The 26,215-nt window shown below is 43.5% G+C and overlaps 2 protein-coding genes across 2 annotated transcripts in view; both read left to right on the top strand.

Moving 5' to 3' along the window:
- The window catches only part of IPO9 (importin 9), a 40,634-nt gene extending 17,541 nt beyond the window's left edge, over positions 1-23,093 (top strand). Inside the window, exons 8-24 of the mRNA XM_075722218.1 lie at positions 2,591-2,691; positions 4,271-4,329; positions 4,892-5,043; positions 6,150-6,248; positions 6,388-6,494; positions 7,664-7,803; positions 9,542-9,701; positions 10,692-10,918; positions 11,131-11,279; positions 12,226-12,354; positions 13,662-13,937; positions 15,757-15,923; positions 18,079-18,212; positions 19,794-19,913; positions 20,402-20,503; positions 21,336-21,412; positions 21,992-23,093. Of these exons, the coding sequence (XP_075578333.1) occupies positions 2,591-2,691; positions 4,271-4,329; positions 4,892-5,043; positions 6,150-6,248; positions 6,388-6,494; positions 7,664-7,803; positions 9,542-9,701; positions 10,692-10,918; positions 11,131-11,279; positions 12,226-12,354; positions 13,662-13,937; positions 15,757-15,923; positions 18,079-18,212; positions 19,794-19,913; positions 20,402-20,503; positions 21,336-21,412; positions 21,992-22,102 (2,310 nt within the window). The 3' untranslated portion in view covers positions 22,103-23,093. The remainder of the gene's footprint in view (positions 1-2,590; positions 2,692-4,270; positions 4,330-4,891; positions 5,044-6,149; positions 6,249-6,387; positions 6,495-7,663; positions 7,804-9,541; positions 9,702-10,691; positions 10,919-11,130; positions 11,280-12,225; positions 12,355-13,661; positions 13,938-15,756; positions 15,924-18,078; positions 18,213-19,793; positions 19,914-20,401; positions 20,504-21,335; positions 21,413-21,991) is intronic.
- A 2,447-nt stretch (positions 23,094-25,540) lies between these two features.
- The window catches only part of LZTR1 (leucine zipper like post translational regulator 1), a 43,030-nt gene continuing 42,355 nt past the window's right edge, over positions 25,541-26,215 (top strand). Inside the window, 3 exon segments of the mRNA XM_075722262.1 lie at positions 25,541-25,716; positions 25,791-25,853; positions 25,949-26,005. Coding sequence (XP_075578377.1) covers positions 25,541-25,716; positions 25,791-25,853; positions 25,949-26,005 — 296 coding nt within the window.

Here is a 26,215-nt window from a genome sequence, read left to right as displayed (position 1 = left end):
TCTTTGTTCTTGGATGGAAGACAAGGTGGTGGCCAGTGTATAGGGGGCAAATTTCCTAAGTTCATGAGCAAAGAAGACAAGAAAGACATTGAGTTGCTGGAGCGTGTCCAGAGAAGGGCAACGAAGCTGGTGAAGGGTCTGGAGCACAGGCCTTATGAGGAGCGGCTGAGGGTACTGGGGTTGTTTAGCCTAGAGAAGAGGAGGCTGAGGGGAGACCTTATCGCTGTCCACAACTACCTGAAAGGAGGTTGTAGTGAGGTGGGTGTTGGTCTCTTCTCCCAGGTAGTTAGTGATAGGATGAGAGGAAATGGCCTCAAGGTGCATCAGGGGAGGTTTAGTTTGGATATTAGGAAAAATTTCTTCATGGAAGGAATGGTCAGGCATTGGAACAGGGTGCCCAGAGAGGTGGTGGAGTCCCCATCCCTGGAGGAGTTCAAAAAACGGGTAGATGTGGCACTTTGGGACATGGTTTAGTGGGCATGGTGGTGTTGGGTTGATGGTTGGACTGATGCTCTTAGAGATCCTTTCCAACCTTAGTGATTCCTAGTTTTTACTTTCATTAAAAAATAATCCAGCCACCAAGCCAAGAAACATGAAATTATGACTCTCTCCTTAATTGGTTTAATGGTGGACTTGGTAATGTTAGGTTAATGGTTGGACTGGATGATCTTAAAGGTCTTTTCCAACCTAAACGATTCTATGATTCTATGAAAGTACATAACCTGCACCTGCTGCACTCTTACTGAATATTTAGCTTTAGCATGCTCTCCTGCTGCTGGCTAGTGTGTATTTTAAGCTATTTTTTTATCCACAAATTTGGGGATTCCTTCTCTGTCTAAAGACACAGGTGGGAAGCGAAGCAAGAAAAGGCTTTAATACAGAGTGACTTCAAGGAGATGCTGAGCAGTTAGTCAAGATGCGGCTGGATGCTTGCTTGCGGAATAGCTGGAAGGGGTTCAGGAGCTGTCGTGTTGCTCCCCCAGTGGTGGTTTCGGTGTGTCTGTGCAGTGGCTCAGGCTGCAGGTGTGGATGCAGTCGGTTATTGCCTGGCTTGGCCATTAAACGTGCTGCTTGGGGAGCAGCTTGACTTTGCTCTGAAGAGAGATGGGTAAGAATTTTCTTGGAGGATTTAATCCATGGTGGAGCAGTATGTGGGGGTAGGCAGAGGAGGAGATCTGTGAAGCAGTCCTTTTAGCTCAGACAAGCAGTGGGAATTGGCAGAATGAGAGGCCAGGGGTTGAAATACAACATTTGACAGGAGAGAGTGCTCTTTTTTTAATGACTTGTGCTGCGGGAAAGTGATGAACTTGCAAATGCAGCCTTCTATTGTTAGAACTGCAGAGCTATTGAATTGAAAAAACTCTCTTTTACCACTCAAGCAATGCTTCCTGCAAGATTGTCTTGGCATATAGCTTAGAAAAACTTGCATAGGGTTCATAAGCAGTGTATATGGAACAAGTCTCTTTAGGTGCTACTGTGGCCATAGTCAGGGTGTTGAGTTTGCAGCAGCCCCGCATATCAGGTTTAGATCCTCTGCTGGCACCTGCATAAACTTTTTTTTTTCATAGAAACTTCAATAGGTCTTTTCTGTAATGCTTCTAGCACCTACCAGACTCATCCTCAAACTTATTTATCTGGATTATCTCTGGCTGCGTGCTCATCTATAATACCAGTATTAGAATGCTGGGTTTTTTTCTGGAAAGTGAATTATTATTTTTTTTATTTCTATTAATATACCCAATGCTACAAACAAACGAACTGAACTAAGTGTTTCGTATTGCATAAGCAGAAACAAACTGATACCCGTACGTCTCATAGCAGCCGCCAGTCAGGCAGTTTGTGAGGGGCTCTTCTGTAAGCAATATAAAATAACTGGAGCTGTGCCCCAGCGGGAGGAGACGGTGTCTGATCGGTGGAGTGAGAGTTCTCTGACTCCTGGAGGATCCCAAAAGCTTTTTGGTGAGCATCAGTGAAAGGGCTCCCATAAATCAGGGTGATCAGCTTCATGAAACCCCAGGCACAATCTGCTGTAGAGCTGTTCCCAAAATAGCGCCTGTGCTGGGCTGGCACAGCCGCCTGTGTCTGCAGCTGAAATGGGTGAGAGAATTAATCTGGGTGGGTGTTTTCATCTGCAACTATTTCCTGGGTGTGCAAACGGATGTGTTGCTTGCATGTGTGGATGTGTGGGAAATAGGCTGTGATCTGGTTTTATTTGATATTAGAGTTCATTTTCTGGGACAAGATAGCTTCCAGGTGGTAATTGTATCCAGATGGCCTGTGCGGTGATGTACTTCTGATAGGAGCCTGTACCTTACCTTACCACCAAATTACTGCATTGTCTTAATTTCCAGAGTTGTGCATCTTACGTTATCCCTTTGCTGCCCCGCAAAAGAACAAATGCGGAGGGGCCCGTTTGGCAGAGTTCGTGCCAGTGAGGGGACTGCCTGGTCAGAAGTGAGAGGAGGAGACCTTGGTGGCTGGAAGATGTTGGATTATCTCAATTGTTAATGAAACAGCAGCCTGTGGTTTGAGTGTTTGTTGATGGTTTTCCCCGGTTTCCCTTCTTACTGATACTCATTTTTTGTTCCAGGCTGTGACAGCACTTGTGAAAAACTATCCGAAGCACATGGTTTCATCAATGCAGCAGATCCTGCCCATTGTCTGGAATACCCTTACAGAAAGTGCCGCCTTATATCCTTTGTAGTGAATGGTTTTAACCAGAATGGAACAAGACAAACTCTGTCTCATGCACAATAACGACCTGAACACAGCTGAAGAGCATGGTACATGGCGTAGTCCGCTGTGACAGACAGAATGTAGGCATTTGTGGTGTAGGTGTACCGGGTGTTTCTGTTATGTCAGTAAGCTCCATTAAGTTTCTTTCAGCTTAAAAGTCGTATATGATGAATGATGCGAGTGCCGCTGTTGAATTGTGGCTGATCTCTGCATTGTTTCTGGTACTCTTCGGTGAAAATTGTCGTCTTGAAAAGATGTCTAGTCACAATGTAAGGACTTCGGGTAAAGAAGAATCTACAATATCCCTTGCTACAGCAGTGCTAATGGCTGGTTACGCTTGCTGCTGATTTGCCTTTTAAATTTTATAGCAGTCATTATTTCACTGCACGATTGCCCGTGTTAGAGGTGTTCTGTTGGCAGTTTTTCCAGTACTTGCAAACTGACAAGTCAAATCTTTCCATATCGTTAATCCAAAAGTTGCTTTTTTAACCTTCTGTGATAAGACAGTAGTTGTAGAATACTGAGCTGCCTTGTAGCTTTTTCTGAATTTTTGGTATAAATACCAGAATTGGACACTGTGTTGCGATAACAGCATGAGGGTTGACTGAGCTTTTCCTCTGTAATTTAATAAGAATGACTGTTCTGGAGATCATAGATCTAGACCTTTTTACATCAAAGCTGCCTGCATAGTCTTGTGTTTCAGAGTCCTGCTGCATATTGGGCGATAGGCTCTTGTAGAGTGAAAATGGGCAGGGAGACCATAAAAGTAGCCTTAGTTCTGGAGCAAGTAGAGGCTGCCTAGTTTCAAGGTCAGCTGTTTTTTAGTGGGTTTTTTGTTTGTTTTTTTAGACACCTGTTAAAATACAAGGAGCTGTTTATTAAATTTTTGATGGTGTATTTCTCCCTCTCCTATCCTGACTCCCACTGCAGTCCTGCTGGCAGCTGAGCTGACACAGTAGGTTTTTGTTTGCAAAAGGGGAGAGTCTTGCCCTTCCTTCCCTTTGTGTTTGCTCTGGCATTTTTTGGACCTTCAATTTGCCATCCCCAAAGAAACTTCCTTCCTCTCCACCCCCAGGTTAGTTTCTGCCACTTCCCAGAGTTGGAGGCTCGTGGAGAGGCCTGACGAGGAGCAGACCCAACGTAAGGTAGCATGTGGGGTGGCTCCTCACCCTTCGGCAGCAGTGAAGTGTTGAATTGGCTTGTTGTCCCCTGGAGAGAGTTGAGTCTGGTTCTGTTCTTGAAAAGTTTTAACATAAATGAAGTTTTGGCTTAGCTTGGAGGATTTAAGTGAATCAAATGATCTAAAGGATGTACTAAAGTGATGTAGAAATGGTCTTTGAAGTTGGGCAGTGCAAAAAGCCAGGACCTCCTGGGGCTTGTCATCTCTCTGAAACACAGGACTGTGTGTTAAGCCAAAGATCTTTTCAAGAAGGAAAACTTCCCTAGTTAGCAGGAATTTTAAGATAGGAAGAGATTAATTCCTAAATAAGATGCAGTTCTTTAGAAACATGCATATTTGCTTAACTCCGTCCACTTATGTGAGAACAGAAGTAAATTACACAGAAGAGGTGGAGGACCCTGTGGATTCTGATGGTGAGAACTTGTTAAACTGTACTTTTGCCTTCCCTTTTGAAGAGGAATGGACTTACCTAATGTTGTTGTCAAAAGAGTGACTGAAACACTGTAGGAGATCGTGCTAAAGGTACATTTATGGTGTTAGAACAGTGCCCATCACTTCTTTGCAAGTTACATGTGATTGTGATCAATGAAGCTGCGTAATTTAAGTTTTCTAATGACTCAAGGAGTGAGTTCTTCAGCAATTTTGAGGTAAAAGTAATGGGACAAAAGAAAACAAAACAGGTTTTGGGTTGAGCTTGATCAGTTTTAATGAGGGGTGTGCGGTGAGGTGGGAAGAGATCAGAAGGTGATGAGGTCAGACATCCTGCTGGGGCTGCTGCTGCCCTTGCTAGTCCAGGAGTAAGAATAAACATTATCTCATCAGACAAGCTAACCGTTTGTAATTATATTTGGCACCCATTTATATCTTTCTGTACATTAGCATATTCAGTCATGGTTTTTGTTTTCACTTCTGCCTTTCTGTATGTTGGCATATTCAGTCATGTTCTTTTTTTCTTCCACTTACTACTTTGTTCAGGTGAAGTATTGGGCTTTGAAAATCTAGTGTTCAGCATATTTGAATTTGTTCATGCCTTGTTGGAAAACAACAAATTTAAGAGCACAGTGAAGAAGGCTTTGCCAGAGCTGATCTATTACATCCTCCTTTATATGCAGATCACAGAGGAGCAGGTGAGCATGTTTGTCTTGTGTAGGTAGCAAATGAGATGAGAGATTTAAAACAGCTAATGTCCTAGGAAGAGTTTCACTGCATGGAAACTGCTGTAATCTAATAGGCTGTTCTGTCACCTTGCTGTGCCAGGAGTTAGGGCAATAGCATCCAAATGTTCCTAAATGGTAGAACGTGCACAGCAAATCACAGAATCATAGAATGGGTTTGGGTTGGAGGGGACCTTCAAAGATCATCTTGTCCAACCCTCCTGTCATGGGCAGGGGCATCTTTCACTGGATCAGGTTGCTCAAAGCCTCGTCCAACCTGACCTTGAATACTTTCAATGATGGGCCATCCACAACTTCTCTGGGCAATGTATTCCAGTGTCTCAGCACCCTTGTAAAGAATTTCTTCCATATACCTCGTGTAAATCTACCCTCTTTCAGTTTAAAACCATTGCCCCATGTCCTGTCATGACAGGCCCTGGTAAAAAGTCTCCATCTTTCTTATAAGCCCCCTTTATTATTGGAAGGCTGCAATAAGGTCTCCCTGGAGCCTCTTCCTCTCCAGGCTGAACAACCCCAACTCTCTTAACTTTCTTTCTTCATTCCTAATGAAATATTATTCTGTGAAAATGGCGTTTATCATGCTGAAAGGGATAGCCAGGTTTCTGTGATAGTGAAAAAATTGTGCTAGTGGTGTGAAATAATTTGTACTGAAATTCTACATGGCTCCTGGCCTCCCGAGCCTGACAGCCATCGTCTCTTTGTTTAGGTCAGCATGCATAAATCAGGCACTCTGTTAAAGATTCATCTGCTTCTTCCATTCCTCATCTATAAATAAAACCTTGTGGCATTGATTCCAGGTCCATCATTAGTTCTGTCAAATTCTGATCTCAAATGAGGAGCAGAAGAGCAACATGAGCTCGGAACAGAGAGGATGCCTTCAAAGGTTTCCCCAATAGAATATAAGAAAAATCAGTTGGACTATGACTTCTTATGGCAGAGAAGAATTCTGAAAGTAGTTTTGCAAAACTGAGATTACCAGGAACAGAAAAGCTCCCTTTTACCCTTGGTGTTCTGTATTAGTCATCCACCCTATCCTTCTTGTCTCCTTTCTGTTTCAGATAAAAGTTTGGACTGCAAATCCACAACGATTTGTGGAGGATGAAGATGATGATACTTTTTCCTATACAGTGAGGATCGCTGCACAGGATCTGTTGCTGGTATGACATGTGTTCCACATTTAGATAGAACCAAAATAATAATAACAAATAATAAGCCTAGCTTCATGAAGGACATCTGGAGAAAAGGCCACGTTTTAAAAGTCTATACAAATAAGGGTTGTTACTTCCTTCTGCGCAGGCTGTGGCTGCTGATTTCCAGAACGAGAGTGCAACTGCTTTGGCTGCAGCAGCTACAAGACATTTACAAGAAGCTGAGCAGGCTAAAAACAACGGTGCTGAGCACTGGTAAGGAGATGGGGCAGCCAGGAACGACACTGATACAAATGGCAAGCTCTTTTGCAGCATTGAATGCAGCGCAATTTAATCACCTTTTTTTCGTTATGCTGCTACTGATGGACAAAGATGAAATTTGAGAACTCTGATTAGAAGAAGAAAAAGGAAGTACAGCAGTTCTTGAGCCGGATGACAAAATCTTCATGTGGAATACTTTGAGCAATTCCTAGCACAAGCTAGCTGTCCCCAGGCTCCCTCCCTCCAGACCCTGACAATTCCTTAAAACATATCATTGCAAACTATAATTAGTTATGTGCAATCTGAAGATAAATTGGCAATACTTTCACTTTCTGTTCAGTTAATTAGGCTCAAAATTTCAGTCATAACTTCTTTTACTTGATGTAAAGAAGACACATAGGTGCTGTATGCAGATGGATGTGTTCAATTTTAGAACTTCAAAGTTGCAATTTTTAATGTTACTTGGGGATAGGAAGAGAAAGCTCAGCTGCAAGAGTACCTGGCTGCTGTTCCATAACTCTTTTCTCTTGGTTTTACAGTGCATTAGTTCTGTGTGTGTGTTTATTTTGAATATTAGTGTCAGAGTAGCTGCTCTGTATAGTGAGCAGCAACTGAATGTCAGAGAAATTGGACATTCAGTCCCCGTCTGCCTTAATTGTGATAAGTTTTAAAGTAGGTTATTTGCTTCACAAATAAAACCAAGGAGAAGTGATATTTGCCCGTAACCTATTTCATCATAATTAACAAAACGTAATGCAAAAATAGACATTTTTAAACCTTTAATGCACTGGGTATCACAGTGCTTCTGTACATAGAATAATCAAGTAAGGCACAGCTGGAGATGTAAGCCTTCATAAAAAGTCTTATTTCTTTTTTTTATTATGGGAACAAAATTGGTACAAGAAGTAACAATTATTCAACCGGTATTTTAGAAAGCGATTGAGAATGCTGCCTGTTCTGGGTGAGTTTCCAAGCCCCCAACTTGCTGAGTTTTGCGAATGTTCATTTCTTTTGGGGCCTTCTTAAATTCTCTGCTTTGGGATCAAGAAAATAGTTGTGGTAGCTTAGATGAAAAAATACTTATGGTTTCACTTCAGAACTTTTATTTATTTATTGAAGTGATGTTGGGGGAAAAGCCTAAAGGCATGTGAATTCTTTTGCAGGTGGAAAATACATGAAGCTTGTATGCTGGCCCTGGGCTCTGTGAAGTCTATTATTACAGACAGTGTGAAGAATGGTAGAATACATTTTGATATGCATGGCTTCCTGACAAATGTTGTTCTTGCAGACCTCAACCTTTCAGGTATATCGGCACTTGCCATTACTCAGAGTAACTGCTGAGTGCCAGACCTTGGAAATCTCTTACAGACAAAAGTGTCTGATGAATCAGGTTGCTGTATGCGTGTGGTGTTGTGAAATGCAGTTGTGCACATTGTACTGGTGAAAGGGCATAAATCTTACCTTGTGAGTTCACACATGCTACCAGGTCTAGTATAAGTCATTTAAATGTAGGACACTATGCCTTTGGTTGCAACTCACTGTTGTCTGGATGCTTGAGCTTGTAGGGCTTGGAGGTGGAATGGCGATTGCTTGGGGAATTTGGTGGAAAATAGGTGTTCTGTTGTCTTGTACCAGTTTCTGGGAAAGACACCAGCAGTGTTTAACAGGCTTCAGAATTCCTGCAGCAACATACCATCCAGTTTTCTTTATGCTAGGGCTGACACTAGTCGTAGCACATGAATTCAAGTAACATTCTTAGCTGAGTGGGATCCTATTATTGGGATCGCTGCAGGCTTCTGTGTTATCTTACATCAGTGTGCAAGAAAGTCAAAAGAGTTGTTGAAAGTCAGACCTCAAGAGTCCTTGCAAATAATTAAAATTTGAGAAGTTTAAGCCAATATGAGCATTATTGGTGAGTCCACGTTAAGTTGTGTCAGTGCAGAAAAACAAATTGCTGGATGCTTTCATCAAAGAAACACTTGTTTAGCCTATTACAAAGAAGTTTTTTTCTTTTTTTGAGTTAATTTTGAATGAAGAAATAGTGTGTAAAGTGCGTGGTGTGCAATGCATGTAAAAAAACCAACCTCAGCTCTTTACATATACTTCCACACATTTACATATGTGGTATTGGGTTGTAAATGAGCTATTGTGCTCTAGAAGGAGCTCCTGGGTTCAGTATATAGATAGTTCTCAAGAGGATGTCCATTTAATGCTCAGTAATGGTAATAAGACAAAGAAATCTTGCTTTTTATAATACTTGCTTAGAAAACAAAGCTTTTTTCTTGCTATATATCTTGCATGGAGTTTTTTATGTCCTTAGCTTAAAGGTAATACTTGCAGGAGTATAAATAATGGCAGTAAAGATGCTGAGAAATAGAGAGCATCATCTATTTGAGGATAGCCTAAATAGATAAGGATATTCTTAGCCTGAAAAGGGAGAAGTGTTAAGTGCAATAACGATACCTCATACCTTGATAAGTGTAAACAGGTAACGAGTATTCACTGTTTCTCTGGTGCTGCTGAACATTATGTCCTGTAATTACAAGGTGATGGCTGGAAACTAGAAAAGTAATCTGTAAAAGATTCCTGTATACATGCCCTGTTTCTCTAATTGTTTCCCCTAAGCTTCTGCTATTTGCTGCTGTTGGGGACAGAATATTGAGCTAGATGAATAGGAATTACTGAAAAAGCCTTCATTCTCTTCCTTTTGTTCTGATGATCACTAAAGCGTGTATTGCTGTATCGATGAACAAATTCAAGTGTAACTAGGGAAGGGGGAAGAGGTTTGGGTTTTTTTTAAACAAACAAGAAATTATTTTTTGAAACAACTAAGAAAATAAACTGGATTCTGCCCATGAATAAAAATTCTTTGTATGCCTGCATACTGGTCTTCTGTGGCTTATCTTACCGTTTTCCTACTGGGTTGTCAAGATTTTGGATAACGGATGGAAGCAGCTGTAATTTTAAACTCATAAAACTGACTCTAAAACTCTAAACTTTTACTCTAAAACTAAACTTTTACTCTAAAACTTGTGTTTCAGTGTCTCCTTTTCTCCTGGGTCGTGCTCTGTGGGCCGCCAGCCGTTTTACAGTGGCTATGTCGCCAGAACTAATCCAGCAGTTCCTGCAAGCTACTGTCAGCGGTCTGCACGAAACCCAGCCTCCTTCTGTCCGCATCTCTGCAGTCAGAGCTATCTGGGGGTACGTAAACCCTAAGATATTCCAAAGTTCCAGGGATAGGTGGTATAAGTTACACTTATAAAACTGGTATGTTAAAATATTGATAATATTTCTGTACAGACTGTGGAAGTATTTGCTTTGAATGGAATAGATGTCAACTTAAAAAGTGTAAGCAAGCAGGTTCAAAATAGAGGAATTCTAATGAGGAGTATGAAATTGAGATTCAAGGTTGTCTGCAATAAAGTGTTATAATAGGTACAGTCCCAAAGAGAAGCAGAGCAAAATAGTGATGGAAAGCATAAAAATGAAACCAAGGTTATTCCTGTTCAGCCACAGAGGTGGCTGAATGACATAATATGGGCTTGCGGAGCAAATCACAACAGTAAGGAATGTTTGGGGAGGTGGTGGTGTTGGCATCCTGGTTTTGTAAACAAGCTGCAAGAAGAAAAGGGGAAGATCTGCTGTATTGATTCTAATGTGAAAATTGAACATTAGTTTAAAAACAAACACACACAAAAAGCATGCAAAAGAATTCCTCTTCCCCACCCCCCCAAAACCACCTTGTCTTCTATTTGCACTGAAATGATAATGAATAAAGGCAGAGACTTACAACTTAGTTATTCCTGAAATTGTTTTTTTCTTCCCTAGCTCACTTGCAGAACATGGTGATTAACGATGTTGTAAGCAGTGAGTCTCTCACTCAGACTATTTTTTTCCCTCAAGGTTTATTTTCTCCATCGGTGGGCAGTTCTTAAGGGGTGGTGGAAGCTTTTAACGTCACTTGGCTCAACTCTGCTTCTGCGAGCCATTGGGGCTGGAATGAGGAGGAAAGAGCTGAGCTCTTGAGAGATCAAGGAGTAGTAGACTGATGGGGAAAATTCCTAGAGGAGTGAGCTTAAGGAAGAAGAATGGGTGGAGTGAAATAACCCCTTATATATCATCTAGTGTTAAATGTATAAATCACTTTAATATATTTGATATGTATTTTTGTATCACAAATTTCTTGTCTAGCTACTGTGACCAGCTGAAGATCTCTGAGAGCACCCATGTGTTGCAGCCTTTCCTTCCTAGCATTCTTGATGGACTGATCCACTTGGCAACTCAGTTCAGTTCAGAGGTCCTAAACCTTGTGATGGAGACGCTGTGCATTGTCTGTACGGTAGACCCAGCATTTACAGCAAGTGTGGAGAACAAAATCTGCCCCTTCACGATTGCAATATTTCTGAAGTACAGTAATGGTAAGCATTCAAGTTACATTCTCAAAGTACAGTTGTTTTTGCTACTGAATCCTGCTGCTGAAAACTTAACAGATGATAATTGAATGAACATCGATTCATTCAGCAGTAAAGCTAGAAGGGAAACTTGCTGCTTTGCCTGTTTGAAATAGTGGCAGCAAAAATTGAGATGTGTTTGTTAGTATGTTTTAGTAAATGGTGCTTTCTCTCTCCAGATCCAGTTGTTGCCTCTCTTGCCCAAGATATCTTTAAGGAGCTAGCTCAGATAGAAGCCTGCCAGGGTCCAATGCAGATGAGGCTAATACCAACTCTTGTCAGCATCATGCAGGCCCCTGCTGACAAGATCCCAGCAGGGCTTTGTGCAGTAAGTGCTACAGTGGTACATGGTCTTAGCTGGACATGATTCCCTGTTCTTAAATGTATAGGATGGCTGGTCTGCAAAGAGTAGAAAGGTTGCTTTTAAACTTATTTGGAACAGTGACTTTGATCATTGGTAGAGGTTTCTTTGTGGAGAGAAGGTAAACTGCAGGTGGGGGGAGATGCTTCCAAAAGTTAACTGTAAACTGCTCCTCTGGCCTTCTTATGCTTCCACTTTCACTTCCTACACTGCACAGTCTGCAGTGTATCCCTTGTCATTTTGCTTTGACGTAGACATCTTTCACCAATAACAGTCTCCTCTTTTTGGTGGAATGTTCTCCAGCAGGGTACACGACTATTCCTTGCACTTCTTTCTAAGGCTTTTTCTGATTTATATGTATAAATTGCTGGAGATAAATTGTACAGGTTTGTCTTTCTGTAAAAAGTTAGCTTATAAAAGATTAAGCATTGACTATGTAGAATGACTGTATGGAATTAAACCCATAAACATCTTTACCAATATGCTTATAATTGATTGGTATGAATGTAACAATTGCTCATGCGTAATTAAAATAAATTTAAATCAATATAAACAAAATGGAACAAGTCAGCTAGGACAGTTCTCTGCCTGTACCGGATCAGCATGCATCAGGGTACCGTGAAACTGTTTGCCATATTTAAGTGGGTACACTGCTTTTAATGTTTGAACTGCCTTGGGAACTTTTACAGTGCACGCCATGTGTCCATGTCAAATATGGTGACACTGTGGGTGCATGACCCCAAGGTCCTCTGATTTAAAAAATACTCTAGACTGTAAAATCAGGATGTGATCGCAGTACTGGCTCACATCCCTCCAGTTTACACCTTTGATGCTTGCACCAGTGGTGGGAATGCTGACTTAGTGTACTATGGCTGCTGCCGTAACAGCGCTTTTGTTTGTGTTTTCCTTTCAGACTTCTATTGATATCTTGACCACAGTTGTGAGGAATACAAAACCTCCTCTGTCCCAGCTCCTGATCTGCCAAGCGTTCCCTGCAGTGGCTCAGTGCAGCTTGAACACAGATGACAATGCTACCATGCAGGTAACCCTGTGGGGAGTGGTAAGGATTGCAGGGCTATGCAAGTCCAAGAGAGGTGACCAAGAAAGACAGGTCGCATAGCCTTTAAGGGAGCCCAGGCTGTGCTTGCCAGTAGCTGTATCGACAGCTCCTCAGGAATCTCTGTCGTCTCCAGTTTATCATGAAAGTACGGCTGTTCAAGGGCCTGCAATGACTTTTACTGTTCATTCCTTAATTTGGAGGGCTGGAGTGTGTAAAGCAGCAATCTTGATCTTTGGTTTTTTTTCCTATTTTAGGGCTCTGGAGCACATTTAAAAAAAAACCCCAAACCCAAACAACAACAACAAAAAGACCCCCAAACCCAAAACCTTATTGCTTTTCTTCCCTCATAACTTTTGTCACACCTGGGAATGGCAGAGGCTGTCTTCAGGAACGTGCTCAGGCATAGGGAAGCAAAAGACCTCCTGCGTAGGTGACCTCCTAGACCTCCTCCTCCTAGCAGTTTTCTCCTGTACTCATTTAGGTGGGAAGGGGAGGGTAAACTTATTTTTGACTGACCCAGGTATGGGACGGAGGGAGAGCAAGGATTCATCTCAAACAGCAGTAGCGCCTGAGCTGTGCTTGTTGGCAGGCTCTGCTATTACCTGATGATGTCTTTATAGAGTATTTAAGCAAGAAAGAAAAAGCGTCAGAGGCTAAAAGTGCAGCGTGCTTTTTTGTTCCAGCTACTAGCTGGCATGTAAAATAATAAAGCTGGTTTCATTCCTTATGAATAGATAAGGAGTTTTATAGTGCCAGCTACCCTTTGCCATGTGATTGCAGACCACAGAAATGGCCTTCCCTAAACAACATACCAGTAAAAATAGGTTGGAGACCAGCATGCTGGTTGCTCTGCTGGACCTTTGTTTTAAGAAGAATTCAAAAAGATTGCAGCTTGGCTGCTGGGTTGTGTTTCGTTCATACTACACTTTGCCGTCTTCATCTCTCATTTAATTAGAATCTCTTAGAATTTCTCTGGGTAACAAGACTGGCACAAAACTGCAGCTACTTTAGGTTGTATTTGTATTTACTAGATGATCTTGAGAGCTGCCTGGGCAGTGAAGAGTTTTATACTTGATAATGAACTGAAGTCTGTAGAAATTCTTTTTTAATTTAGGCACTCATTTTACTGCACATTAGAGAGCTTGGATCTTTACAGGTGCCACCAGTTTGCCCATTGTTTTCATTTTGGTTAAGGGTCTTTTTGGGGTGATGAAAGGAGATGTCTTCACACACTTCCCTGCTCCCTTACCTAGAAAGGGAAATTCTAACATGGTAATTTTCTTGTTTAGAATGGTGGTGAGTGTCTGCGTGCATACGTCTCGGTGGCGCTGGAGCAAATTGCACAATGGCATGATGAGCAAGGCCACAATGGACTGTGGTATGTGATGCAGGTGGTGAGCCAGCTTCTAGATCCAAGGACCTCAGAATTCACTGCTGCCTTTGTGGGCAGGCTGGTCTCCACTTTAATTTCGAAAGCAGGAAGTGAGCTGGGAGAGAATCTGGACCAGATCCTGAGAGCTATCCTGAGCAAAATGCAACAAGCGGAGACACTCAGTGTAATGCAGGTGAGCCGGCTGGGCACCTGGGAGAATAAGTAGAAGTGTCAGGAAAAGAAATTGTTGTATTTTTCTTTTTTTTAATTGTGTGCCTGATTATTTATGGCTACTGCAATTGGAGGTTCTACATGTCTTGAAGTAGTAGGGAAAATGCCTGCTCTGCTCATACAGAGTTGTCCAGATTACAGGGTAAGCCAGGTTCTAGTCCCTCATGACCTTGTGCTTGCAAGCAGTGAACCTTTAGAGGGGACAAGAGTTGCCCAAGTATGGATGTTGTGGCAAAGGCAGCACATGCTTTCAAGTGGTTTTGTGCTGTATTCGAAGGATAAATGCTTGGGAGTTGAGACAAGGTGAACTTTTGGTGGACAGGAGGTGTAATTGGCCTGTGAGAGGCCAGACAAGAGCATCACCATCTTTTCTAGCCTTGACCTACTTCCAGTGGCACGCTTTTATGGAATGATTTTATCCCAGTGGTCTTCATTCTCTCTCCTATGTTTCTTGTCTGTGTCCTGAATGTAAAACATCTAGTGATGGCTGCCCTGGTTCCTCAGCAGCAGCTGACGGAAGGTGTTTAGCTGGCACTGTTGAGGAGTTCTGCCTTCTGGCAAGATCCCACCTTTGCCCGCACTGTGGCACTTGGCTGAGGCTCACTCTGCCCTAACCCTTTTATCTTGTGTATTTCTCTGATTTTTGTATGGGCATTGTTCAAGCCAGCACATGGTGAATCAAGAAGGCCATTCAGATGTCAGCACAGATGTCATCTTAAAGCCTTCATTTCTCCCCCCCGGGCCCCGCTTGGAAACACTGTTGATTCAAAACCATTCAGAATGGCTCTGACTTTGCCTGTTCTTGGATTTAAAAGATCTGGAAGCTTAAATCTGATGCAGTCACATGAAGCCCCTGTAGCCAGGGGAAGAGAAATGAGCGTTTCACAATGCTGAATGAATCTTTTCCCTGTGTTAGTCTGAAAGAGGGACCTCTGGAGGTGGGCAGCTTTTCCCCAAGGAAGCCTGCAGGGATGCCCTCAGACTTGGAGACTGACATCTAGACATACGCAGCGTATGAATTCTACTCGTGGTCTTTAAGACTCAGACTGTTAAAGTGCATCTTGTAAAAAAAAACAAACAAACAAACAAACAAAAAAAACCCACCAAAAACCAAAAAAAAACCCACCTTTCTAAAATGTGTAGTTCTTTCCCTAAAACTTGTGTTCAAAGTTCACTCAGAATTGGAAAAGTGCTGCTGAATTCTGATGTGATGATGTGGGAGGAGGGTGGTCCTGTGGTGGAGGTGATGATGGGAAGTCCCTGGGGTGAAAGGGGAAGAGAATATCGGTTCTGGCTTTGGACCAATAACTTGTGTTCCTTAGCTTGATAGTGAGACACATTTCTGCTAGATACGTGTAGATTTAGAGCTCTGTATAGAACCATGTGTACAGCTTCTGGTCTGCTGAGCAAACTAGGGCAGTTGCAGTGTCTGAGTGTTGCCATATGATATTTTTGCTAGTCAAGTCAACTGCAACCTCTGATATTTTTTTAAACAGCTTTTTAATCATTGCTTTAGGAAGGTTTGTTAGTTGGGGGCATGAGTGTGAGTAAACTTATTCCTGCTGTGGGTTTTGGTGGGGGATAAATACTGCTGTCGACTGTAGTAGTTTATTGCCTGCTTTTGTGGCACAGTGTCTTGCAGAGGGTTATACTTTCTCTTCCTCTTGGGGTTGATAAGCACAGTCTCTGCTCTTGCAGAAAACTCAGTTACTTGAATATTTGATAAAACATTTTCAGCTATTAAATTATGTACAGCTAATGTTTCCTTTCTCCTCCTGTAGTCCTTGATTATGGTGTTTGCTCACTTGGTTCACTCACAACTGGAACCACTCCTGGAGTTCTTGTGTAGTCTCCCTGGACCAACTGGCAAGCCTGCCTTGGAGTTTGTAATGGCCGAGTGGATGAGCCGGCAGCACTTGTTCTATGGGCAATATGAAGGCAAAGTCAGGTAGGATGTTTTCATAAGCAGGATCCATACATTAACGTTAGCTGATTGCAATTAAATGCACTGAGTGTGAGGGAGAAGGGGAGCTGGTTCACACTTGGACAGAATTAATTTTCTCCTGCACTGTCAGTTCGGCTCAGGAGAGCCGTGGTAATTGGAGCAATCTCTGATCTTAGCTCAGTTGGTTAGAGCGTGGTGCTAACAACGCCAAGTTCACAGGTTCAATCCCTGCTTACTGCAGGGGGGTTGGGCTCGATGATCTCTCAAGGTCCCTTCCAACCCAAAGCATTCTATGATTCTATCTTCCTCTAAGTGCTCCTCTTGCTGCCTGGTGTTTCTGTGCTGGAACAGGGTGACCCAAGGGGGAAGGGGGTGTCTCTTCCAAGCACAGGAGTGCTTTTGAGGTTGAACTTCTGTGAATGGGATGAGAATAGCTTCCAGATATGAAATTGCCATTACAGATGACTGTAGAATTTCAGCGCATTGTAGAGGGTTTCCTAAAAGAATCTGGTGATTTCTTGTTGATTTAATGATCTCTTAAAAGTCAATAAAGAAATCAGCTGAAACAGTTTTCTCTCCCTTTTGCTGTAGGGAGCACATTTGTGTTCTGGTGGAGGCTGAGTACTATATTCCAAAGCATGAAATGCTCTGTATTAATTTAAATTTTGCCACAGCTGCTGTCTTTGATTTTTCTGGAAATGTGAAGCCTAACAGACCACTGTTAGGGGTCTCACCAGCTGTTAACTCACTGCTTAGTACATGTTGGTGTGTTATTGTTATAAGGCAGTCAGATAGCCTGTGAAATAAATAATAAGAAAAAACATGTTTAAAATGGAAGTTTGTGCATGATCATGCAGAACAAGAGGCAGTCTGATTTGGGGATCTGGTGGTGTTTCCGGTCACACTTGGTCTGTGGTTTAACCCTAAGAGCAGTGGTTTATCCCCATTTTGACAGAGCAGGGTTGTCAGCAGGATCCCCTGAGACTGCCTGTGGCCACAGGGAAAAGTCAAGGCTGACGCTGACAGGGAGAACAAGGTTACACTTTGTTGTTCAGTGCTGTCTCTGTGTTGTCCAAAATTAGAGCTATTTGTGTACAGATGACTTGGTAGGGCTCCACACTATATTAAAAACTTTGGGTTATTTACGGTGATGCTTATCGTGTATTAGAAAATGCTAGGTGTTTTTCTGCGTACTGAAGAAAAGCAATGCCTGCTCAGAGGACCCTCTTGTTGGAGTTAGTAAAAGGAACATGAAGATAGCTGACACCTTCTGTGTGCACCAGTCCCCATCCCTGTGAGCGGCAGATCGAAGAAGTGGCTGTTTGCTCTTAACTTGCATGCATGATGAAAGGATGGGAAAACTTTGGGCAGCTCAGGGGTGGCATGTAAGATCTGGGTCCAAACCGGCAGTGTGGGAACTCAGAGCCATAGTGTGGGAGAGAAAGAGGGTGTGAAGTGAAAACACGAAAAGAGCAAGTTCCACGGAGCTCTGAAACTTTAGCTTGAGACTTGTGGAGCCAGGAGAGAGGTTTAAGAGTGCCAAGCGTTAAGTTGGTGGCCTTAACCTGTAGGCAAAGTCATCCTCAGTATGGCTTGAAAACAGCCTGGAACTGGAGAAGATTTGAAAGTGTGGCGTAGAAATCTGAGCAGCAGAGACAGAAAGAACACGTCAAGATACCGAGGGAGCAAGCTAGAAGGTCTGAGCGCAGCTCAGCTGTGAAGGACCAGAAATGAAAAAGAGCTTTGAGACTGGAGAAGAGTAGAAGAGATGTTCATGACTGCAGATCAACCAAATGACTACTTTCTTGCCACTGCTTTCCTCTTAATTCCATCTTCGTCTGCACGCGATGCTTCAGGAGTGTGTTTAACCTCATGGCCCTTCTGAACTGGAAAAACCTTTAATGTACGTATGCGCTGTTTGGTAGTGTTTAATCCAAAGCTTTGTCAGTTTTTGGCTTGCTGTGCAGGTCCAGTTTTGGATGCTGACATAAAGCAGGAGAAATAGGAAAATTCTGTAATGCTTGTTCTTGGCAAAAGCATAGAAAAAAGGGCATCTGGATGTCTGCTCTGGAGATGTGTTCCCTGTTAACAGCTCACTGTGAAAGCGAGGCAGTTCAGAGACGCTCTCATCTGTAATTTTCCTATCCCTGCTCCCCAGCTCTGTAGCGCTGTGTAAACTCCTTCAGTATGGCATCAACACAGATGACAAGCGACTTCAGGACATTAGGGTAAAGGGAGAAGAAATATTTAATATGGATGAAGGAATACGGACTCGATCAAAGTCGGCCAAAAGTAAGTAATTATTTTGCTGTTTTTAACAGGTTTTTTTTCCGTCTTAGTGGATGGTATGAAAGGCTGTAAAACAGATCTTGCAGATCACACAAAGCTGTGGGAGATATTTCCTACGGAAGGTGTATGTTGTTTTTTAGAGCTAATCCATACATTATATTCTTAACATATCCATTATTTGCTTTAATTCTGTCAAAGACTGATTTGGAAGACTGATAGCTGTAATTTAGTGTAAGTGGATGAGGTGATTATGGGACAGGGAGTTATCTACTGCTATTTTGCATCATCCTGTTCCATCTAATGAGATAGAATTGATAATTTCATGATGCCTAGTAGCTTCTCTGAGAGGAAAGTGTGTTCAGTGAATGCAGAGATTTAAAAAAAAAAAAGTGGGTTGTTTTTTTTTTTTTTTGATGAGACAGACTTTCACAAATATCAGCAATGATTTCAACAAGTTAGAGATCACTTTTAAGGGAAGCTTGGCCAATTTCCTGCATAAGACTTGTCTTATTTTTAATTGGCTGAACCCAAAATCCTTGATTGGAAATTGCTGTATAGAGATTCATATATTAAATCGGAGAGAGCACTGGGCAGTGTTTTTTTTTTCTGGGGACTGAGCCCCAGAGGGGAAGACACTGGGGAGACGCTGTCTTCAGCAGTCAGTCAAAACCTTGGTTCTGCAACTTGCTGTGCTAGAGCTTGTGCACACCCAGTTGCAGGACAGGACATAATGGCTGTACTGGTCCAAACTGGAGGCCCATCGAGGCAGTTGGTGTTCCTCGAGCCTTCGGCTGTTGTAGGCTCGGGGGATTTGGGGTGATGCAGTAACACTTACTAAAGGAAATAAATAGGGGAAAGCACTAGGAGTGTAAGAGGTAAGTAGTAGTCACAAAACACCTGCTACCTTATTATTCTTTGCTTAAAAAACCCTACCAAACAGCACAAACCAAACAAACTCAGATGTTGTCTGGTCAGATAGAAGAACAGTAATTGCTAGCATTTGAGCACCTAAAGAGTTAGAACTAGTGCTTCCAGTTTCTTTATTTGATAGGAACTTACTTTTGCAGTTAAGGACAAAAACACCATCTAGCTATCCCTGTGGAATAATTAGGCCTTGCAGGAGCCCTGGTGAAGAAAAGTTGAAGCTTGCAGTGTGTCTGAAAGGGTAGAGCCACGCACGGGAGTGCTGCGCTGCTCTTTTACTTGAAAGCACTGCTAGATGTGCAACAATAACTTCAGAGAAGAATGCTTAATGAGGTCATCTCTAACTATGATTTCATTGAGTAGACTCACAAATTAATTAAGCTGTGAAGATTTTAACTATGTCTTTTCTTCATTCAAAGTGTGCAAGATTTGATACTGCTGTTAAGATCTGTGGAAATCTAGCTGTGAAGGTATATGGAAGGAACATTAGGGGGTTTTTTTGTCAGTACCTTTTTCCTCCCAACCTGGAAGTTTTTGCTTGTCTGTGAGCATTTTTTAATGTATGGTAAAATTTAAAAAAGCAACCACCACAAAAAAAGGCCTGTTTTTAACAACTTTTTATTAAAAGCAGTATGAATATATATTTTTATTCTCTTACAGATCCTGAACGCTGGACAAACATTCCTTTGTTAGTAAAAATCTTAAAATTAATAATAAATGAACTCTCTAATGTGATGGAAGCAAATGCATCTAGACAGACAACTGCAGATTGGAGCCAAGGTAAAACACTGGGTTTGCTTTTCCTCTTTACATGGCTTAAATCTACTTTGTAATCTCTTCAGAAGCATTTATAGTAATAAGAAACTCACAATAGTAAATAGTATACCTGTAATTACAAAGGCTTATATAGTGATCCAAATGATAAAATCAGTCAGTGTTGTGTGTTCTTAAACCTGAAGATTATTTTGGGCCAGTTTGGAAGATGGGATCTGACCATATGCCAATGAAATTATCCTTTCTTGGTGTATCTGGTTTGCCTTTCTTCCTCCCTACTTCAGGCACCCATTCTTGCAGCTGCTTTGTGCTTAGCTCCAGTTCTTAAGTTACTCGTTCCAAAGGGGGATGGTAAAGGTTGCAGGTGTTGCCCTTCTCCACCTACATGAGCAGGGATGTTTGCCTAAAAACAATACAGTCCCCTGCATAGTGATCAAACAGACTTGGACCTCTTAGATTTTGTTTATTTCTAGAAATCTTTGTTTTCTAAACAGATGATTCAAATGATATGTGGGAGGATCAGGAAGAGGATGAGGATGAAGATGAAGGCTTAGCAGGACAGTTCTTATCAGATATTCTTTCCACAAACAAGTATGGTAAGTAACAGCTTTAAAGTGCTTAGTCAAAGTGAAAACAGAGTAGATGACATCCTAGTCAAAGTTTTCTTTGCTTGACAGCAGCTCAACAGAGACTGCAGGCAAGGGGAAGGAAATATTACACTGGGATTTTGAATAAGGACTTTTTACTGTAAGACAGGGACATGTCTGAATAACATGATGATTAAATAGCTGCATTTTTCACCTGAGAGTTCAGATGCTGTGTAGGCTTCATGTTGCTCTGAGGTTCATGCAGGTGTTGCTTCTAAAGAGAAAATCAGTGCTTAAAGATGTAGACATGACTTTGGAATGACAATGTCGTAGCAGTGGATGAGCTTGTTTGTGGAGTGACCTTGAGAAGTAATAGCAGCATAAAGATGGAGTGGGTATAGTATCTCCTTTCCTCTTCCTCTGCTCTCCAGTTTGCATGTAGTCTTAGAAGAGAGAACCTTACAGGCAAATACGATAAGGAAGGCTACTTACGGTAGCGCAGAATTGGAAATGTGTCACCCTGACATAAGGTTAAGGCGTAAGATAATAGTGCACATAGCAAGCCAACCTGCTTGTCTAGTATCCCGCGTATGCTCGTCTCACCTGCGCGTTCCTTGAGACTCCCACCATGACCCTTCTTGTTCTGGGGTGTCGTGTTTTCTAATCATCTGAACTTAAGGAGCGAATATTCTGGATACAGTTTGTTGTTTTTTTTTTTTTACCTAGCAGTGCTGAAATGGTTTCTTTTTGGATCCTTGGATTTCAACAGTAGTCTAATAGAATACTTCCTGAGCTATTTTGTTCTGTTTGATGTTAAAAACTGCTGATTTGCCTCTCACAGATGAGGATTACTATGAAGATGATGAAGAGGATGATCCAGATGCATTAAAGGACCCTCTTTACCAAATAGATCTCCAGGTGATGCTCTAGAATGAGTTTCTTAAATCAGATTCCTATCATTCTTTATAAACTTATTTTTTCTATGTTGTACTTTAACAAAACTGTAAACCCCAGTTACTGATTGTTGTCCTGAATGTACTCAGTTCATTGGAATTACTTTGGAAAGTGCTGAGTATCCCAAGAATGCCTGGAGCTATAATTCCGTATTGGATTGTATCTGTAACTTGGAAATGTGAATGAACAAAGCTTTTTGAACTGAGGGAGATGAGACTTTTCTACCCATGAGCTTCACAGCTAATTTGCTGAAGTCAGAAGTAGATTGGAGACTGAACATGACAGAATTTCGTACTCCACTGGGAGATGCTCCCATCCAGTCACAGCCCCCGTATGATCCTTTGCTCCTGCTTTTTACCACCACCTGGCAGCCGTTTATCAGCCTTTCCCCTCTGCTGCTGCCCTTCCTTCTGCATGGCTTTTCTGTTCCCTGCAATCCCTTGTCTGTCTTGGTGCATGTTGAGGTTTATCTTTTGATACATGAAAGAAACAGAATTTCCAAAGTGATGTGATGCTAACTGGGTCTTTCTGTCTTCCTTTCAGGCCTATCTCACTGACTTCCTCTGTCAGTTTGCACAGCAGCCCTGCTATGCAATGTTTTCAGACCATCTAAATGAGAATGAAAAGCGAGTGTTGCAGGCCATTGGTATATAAACCCACTCGAGAGACCATCCCGATCATATCTGAACAATATTTTTTTGGCTTATTCCACGTTTTATGATTAAACATAAAACATTTTCCAGTGTCTGCCTGCTAACAAGCAGGCAACAGGTGGATGATGGCCTTGTTGCGATGTATTGAGCCTCATCTTAACATGAATCTGCTAAGGGAAGGAATACTAAGAAAGCAGCAAGGACAGAAGTCTGTAGAGCTTTGCACATTGGTCTCACCATGGGAGCACTTTCATTTTCCACAGTAACTTTCCAGAAGTTCTTAAAGATAAAAAAAAATGTGTCCTTAATATTTTTGAAAGCAAACTGTCTCTACCCGTGAAGAGGCACCTAACTGAGTTTCCCACAGCACAGTTGGACAGAGGAAGGAATTGGGTCACTTACAGATTGCTTGGATGTATCTTGAGAAATTGGAAGGTCGTTCCTCTTCGTGCTCGCATAACACATACAGGGTAAATATCTTGATCTTACAGTGTGACTTCTTTTTATAGAACTATAGACTGTTTTATCAGAGATGCCTGAATGGTATGGAACCTGTTTACAGGAGTTTGGATGGCAAGCTGAGACAATAAAACTGAATGCATATCTTCTTTCCTGTTGTGGATGGGGCTTTGTTGCTCACATCTGCTATCTAGTCCCATGGGAGCAGTTCTTTACTAATGCTGTTGCGTGCACATGCTCAAAGGAAGCTACCACTTAAATTTCTGTTCCTGTGGCATGTGGCTACTAAAGACTTTGGTTTTATGGAACACAAGGAGCCACAATTTTTAGGGGAAAAAAAACCCCGATTGTATTTAACATATCTGCTCCATGACAGCCACTCTGAACTACTTTGCTTCCTTCACACTCCTGTGTGTATTTTTATAGAGTGGTAAAATAACATTTGCAAATTGATTTACCCATAAGAACAGTGTGATGTATCTCACAACACCTCTCTGCCTTTGGTTCCCCCTTGGGGAAAATGAAAATAAAACTATTAAAATGTACATTGGTATCCTTCTTATAAAAACAAATTTAAAAGGAACTTGCACTTGTTTCCTGAAGTCACTTTTTAAAGATATATTTCTCCTTAGGAAACTTTCTGTATGTGCTGCCCAGAGGATGTTAGGGTATTTTGCAGGAGTCATCTGGACAGAAAGGGAGTCCTGTAATGGATACATCTTCTTCTACTTAAGAGAAAAAGGCTGACCCATTATAGAGTTTCCTTTCTTAAGAAAGGTACTTGCTGTTCCTTTGTGGAATAATATGCTTCGAAGTTGTATCTAAAAGCCTCCAAAGAGCTGGAGTAATTCTGTATCTTACTGGTCTAACAGAGTATAGCTTTTCACTTTTTTAACAGGAGGGGATAATAAATTAACTTTTTAACAGACAAAGATGGCACAATTTGTTTAGCATGTGTGGGGAAAATGGTAAAATAACCCTGACTTCTAAAGCAGACCTTGCTCCCCTCTCCCGCCCCAACCCTGCCTGAGATTGGGCAGAACGAGGGGGAATCCCCACCTTTTGCTGCAGGCTTATCTGACCTGTCCTTGAGTTCTCAGTGGTTTTGTATGAATAGCTCTATGAGAAGCAGAATTTGAAGCCTGATTTTTTTTTTTTTTTTGTGTGTGTGTGTGTGTGCGCCTAATAAGGCATAAGCTCTGATCAAAAGTTTCCATGAAGCTGTGTCATGGTATCTTTCTTCCCTGTGGATTCTCTGGTGTATTAAGAATATATAATTAAACTTTGTGCCATGGTCTTCTCTTCAGTGGGAATGCTGTGGTTCTGTCTTCTACCTAGACTTTTTTTTTTTTAAAGTCTATTAGGAATTTTGTTTTGAGGCATTTGTCTGTCTCAGCTTTCACTGAAAAGGGCCAACGAGTTAAACTAAACAGTGCAGTCTCTTGAGGAAACCAAACTAGAACTAGATGGCTGCAGTGGTGTATCCTGATAGCTGTACAGGAAGGATCATGTGAGTGTCCTCAGAGCGACTGCTCCCAGCCCTGGGAAGAGGTGCGAGCATCTTTTTTTGCCCCATACATTGGCGGCAAGGCTCAAAACCAGTCATCCATTCTTGGAGGTAAGTGAATACCAAACATCTAGAAGTATCTAGGTGCGTTTTAGGGTGTCAGCTGTAAATGGAGCACGTTCAGGTCTGGTTAGCCAGGGCTCCTGGAGAGGTGCTGGTGAGGTTCGTGTGCTTTCTGGCGGGAGCTGGCTGGCGCGTGCCTTAGTGGTGCTTGCTTTACTGAAGTTGGATGGTGGGTTTAAACAAGACCATGAAAAATGAGAGCAACCTAGTACTACTGATACCGTTCCTCATCATGAACTGAGAAATCAAAGGATTTCAAAGGATTGTGAGGTCCCAGAAGTAGATGGGCCAGTGTCTTGTAGAGTTCCTGTTGGAGCCCTTCAGTGTGTTCGTTAGAAACCGCTCTTTGATTTGCAGGTATCGATGGCTTTTCCAGGAGTGTAGCTGGTGAGATGGGAAAGATTGGGGGATGAGTGGCTTTTGGGGACTAGTGCTCTGCATTCTCCCTCCTGCAGCATCAGCTCACGTGCAGCCTGAGCTGGCCGGGCACGGTGCCGCTGCATAGGAGCTGGGATAAGGTGCGGAGCTTGGGACCAGCACTGGAGATGGTAGGCACGGGAGCAGCGTCGCTGTGCAGCACGCTCTGTTGCAAGCTAAGTCGTGGCGTGCAGGGTGGTTTTTGGCAAGAGGTAGTGTGACTCCTCGAGCTTCCCTAGAAGGAGGCCAAATGGGATGGGAGGGCGACTGCGCGAGGGAGATGGTTTGAAGGAGCTCTGCCTGGTCCGACGGGTGCTTGTGCTGATGTAACTCCTTTGCCCTTATGCTTTCTCATAGTTCTTCCTCCTAACAAAATTCTGAATGCTTCATGATGTATCTTTAAACAAGATTTTTTTTTCTGGAGGTGTGTCAGCTTTGCTGAAACAACCGACCCGTGACAAGGTGATTGCTCAGGATGGAGAATGCTGGACTCTACGGGGCTGCGTCTGCGGTCTGGTGGCGAGGCGCAGAGCATGCCTCTTGGTGTCTGCTGCTGAGAAGAAACTGAACTAATAGTCATAAAGGCTACCAACACCATGCCAGGCAACGGAGGCGCTCTGTTCGTTAAAAAAGGGTGGGCCGCGGGGAGGGCCCCCTCGCTCCGGTAGCCCCGACTGTCGCTTAACTGGGCAGCAGCCCAGCTGTGGCTCTGGAACGAGGCTTTACGCGTACTCACGAGTATTGTTCCCGGTTTGGTTTTCTGTATTAACAAATAAACTCGCCGTGCGCACCTGCCCGCCTTCCGCCTCTCTCCGCGGCCGCCCCGCTGCGGCCTCGAACCCGGGGCCTGGCGGCGCCCGCCCTGGGCGCGGTGCATGCTGGGGCCGTGGCGCGGGGCGCGCCGGGAGCCGCGGGGCGGGGGGTGGCGGGGCCATGGCGGCGGCCGCAGCCCCAGCGGGCAGCGCCGGGCGCTCCAAGGTGGCGCCGAGCGTGGACTTCGACCACAGCTGCTCGGACAGCGTCGAGTACCTCACCCTCAACTTCGGGCCCTTCGAGACGGTGCACCGCTGGCGCCGCCTCCCGCCCTGCGACGAGTTCGTGGGGGCCCGGTGAGCGGCGGGCGGCGGGGGGGGGGCGGGGGGTGTCCCGGCGGCTGCTGACCGCCGTTCTCTGCCGCCCGCAGGCGCAGCAAGCACACCGTGGTGGCCTACCGGGACGCCATCTACGTCTTCGGCGGGGACAACGGGTAAGGCCCCGGCGGGCCCGGGGCGGCGGGGAGCGGGGCTGCCCCTCGCCGGCTCCGCGGCCCGGCTCAGCCGCCTCTCTCCTTCCTCCCCGCAGGAAGACGATGCTGAACGACCTGCTGCGCTTCGACGTGAAGGACTGCTCGTGGTGCAGGTGGGCTGCGCTGGGCGCCGCGGGCTCGGCCCCTCCCTGCCCGCAGGGCCGCCGCGGGGCCGGCAGGTGCCTCATCTTTCCTCGGTGCCTCGGTCCCGGGTGCTGGGGGCTCTGCCAGAACATCCCAGGGGAAGCATCGCCCCCGACGCAAGCGCTGCCGTAGCCACCTCTGCCAGCCGGCTGCGTGGCCCAGCTGTCAGGGAGGCGTCC

The sequence above is a fragment of the Pelecanus crispus genome, chromosome 17 (genome assembly GCF_030463565.1).
Source record: "Pelecanus crispus isolate bPelCri1 chromosome 17, bPelCri1.pri, whole genome shotgun sequence".
NCBI lineage: Eukaryota > Metazoa > Chordata > Aves > Pelecaniformes > Pelecanidae > Pelecanus > Pelecanus crispus.
Note: the sequence above shows the minus strand (reverse complement) of the source record. Positions and strands in the feature narration are given on the sequence as shown.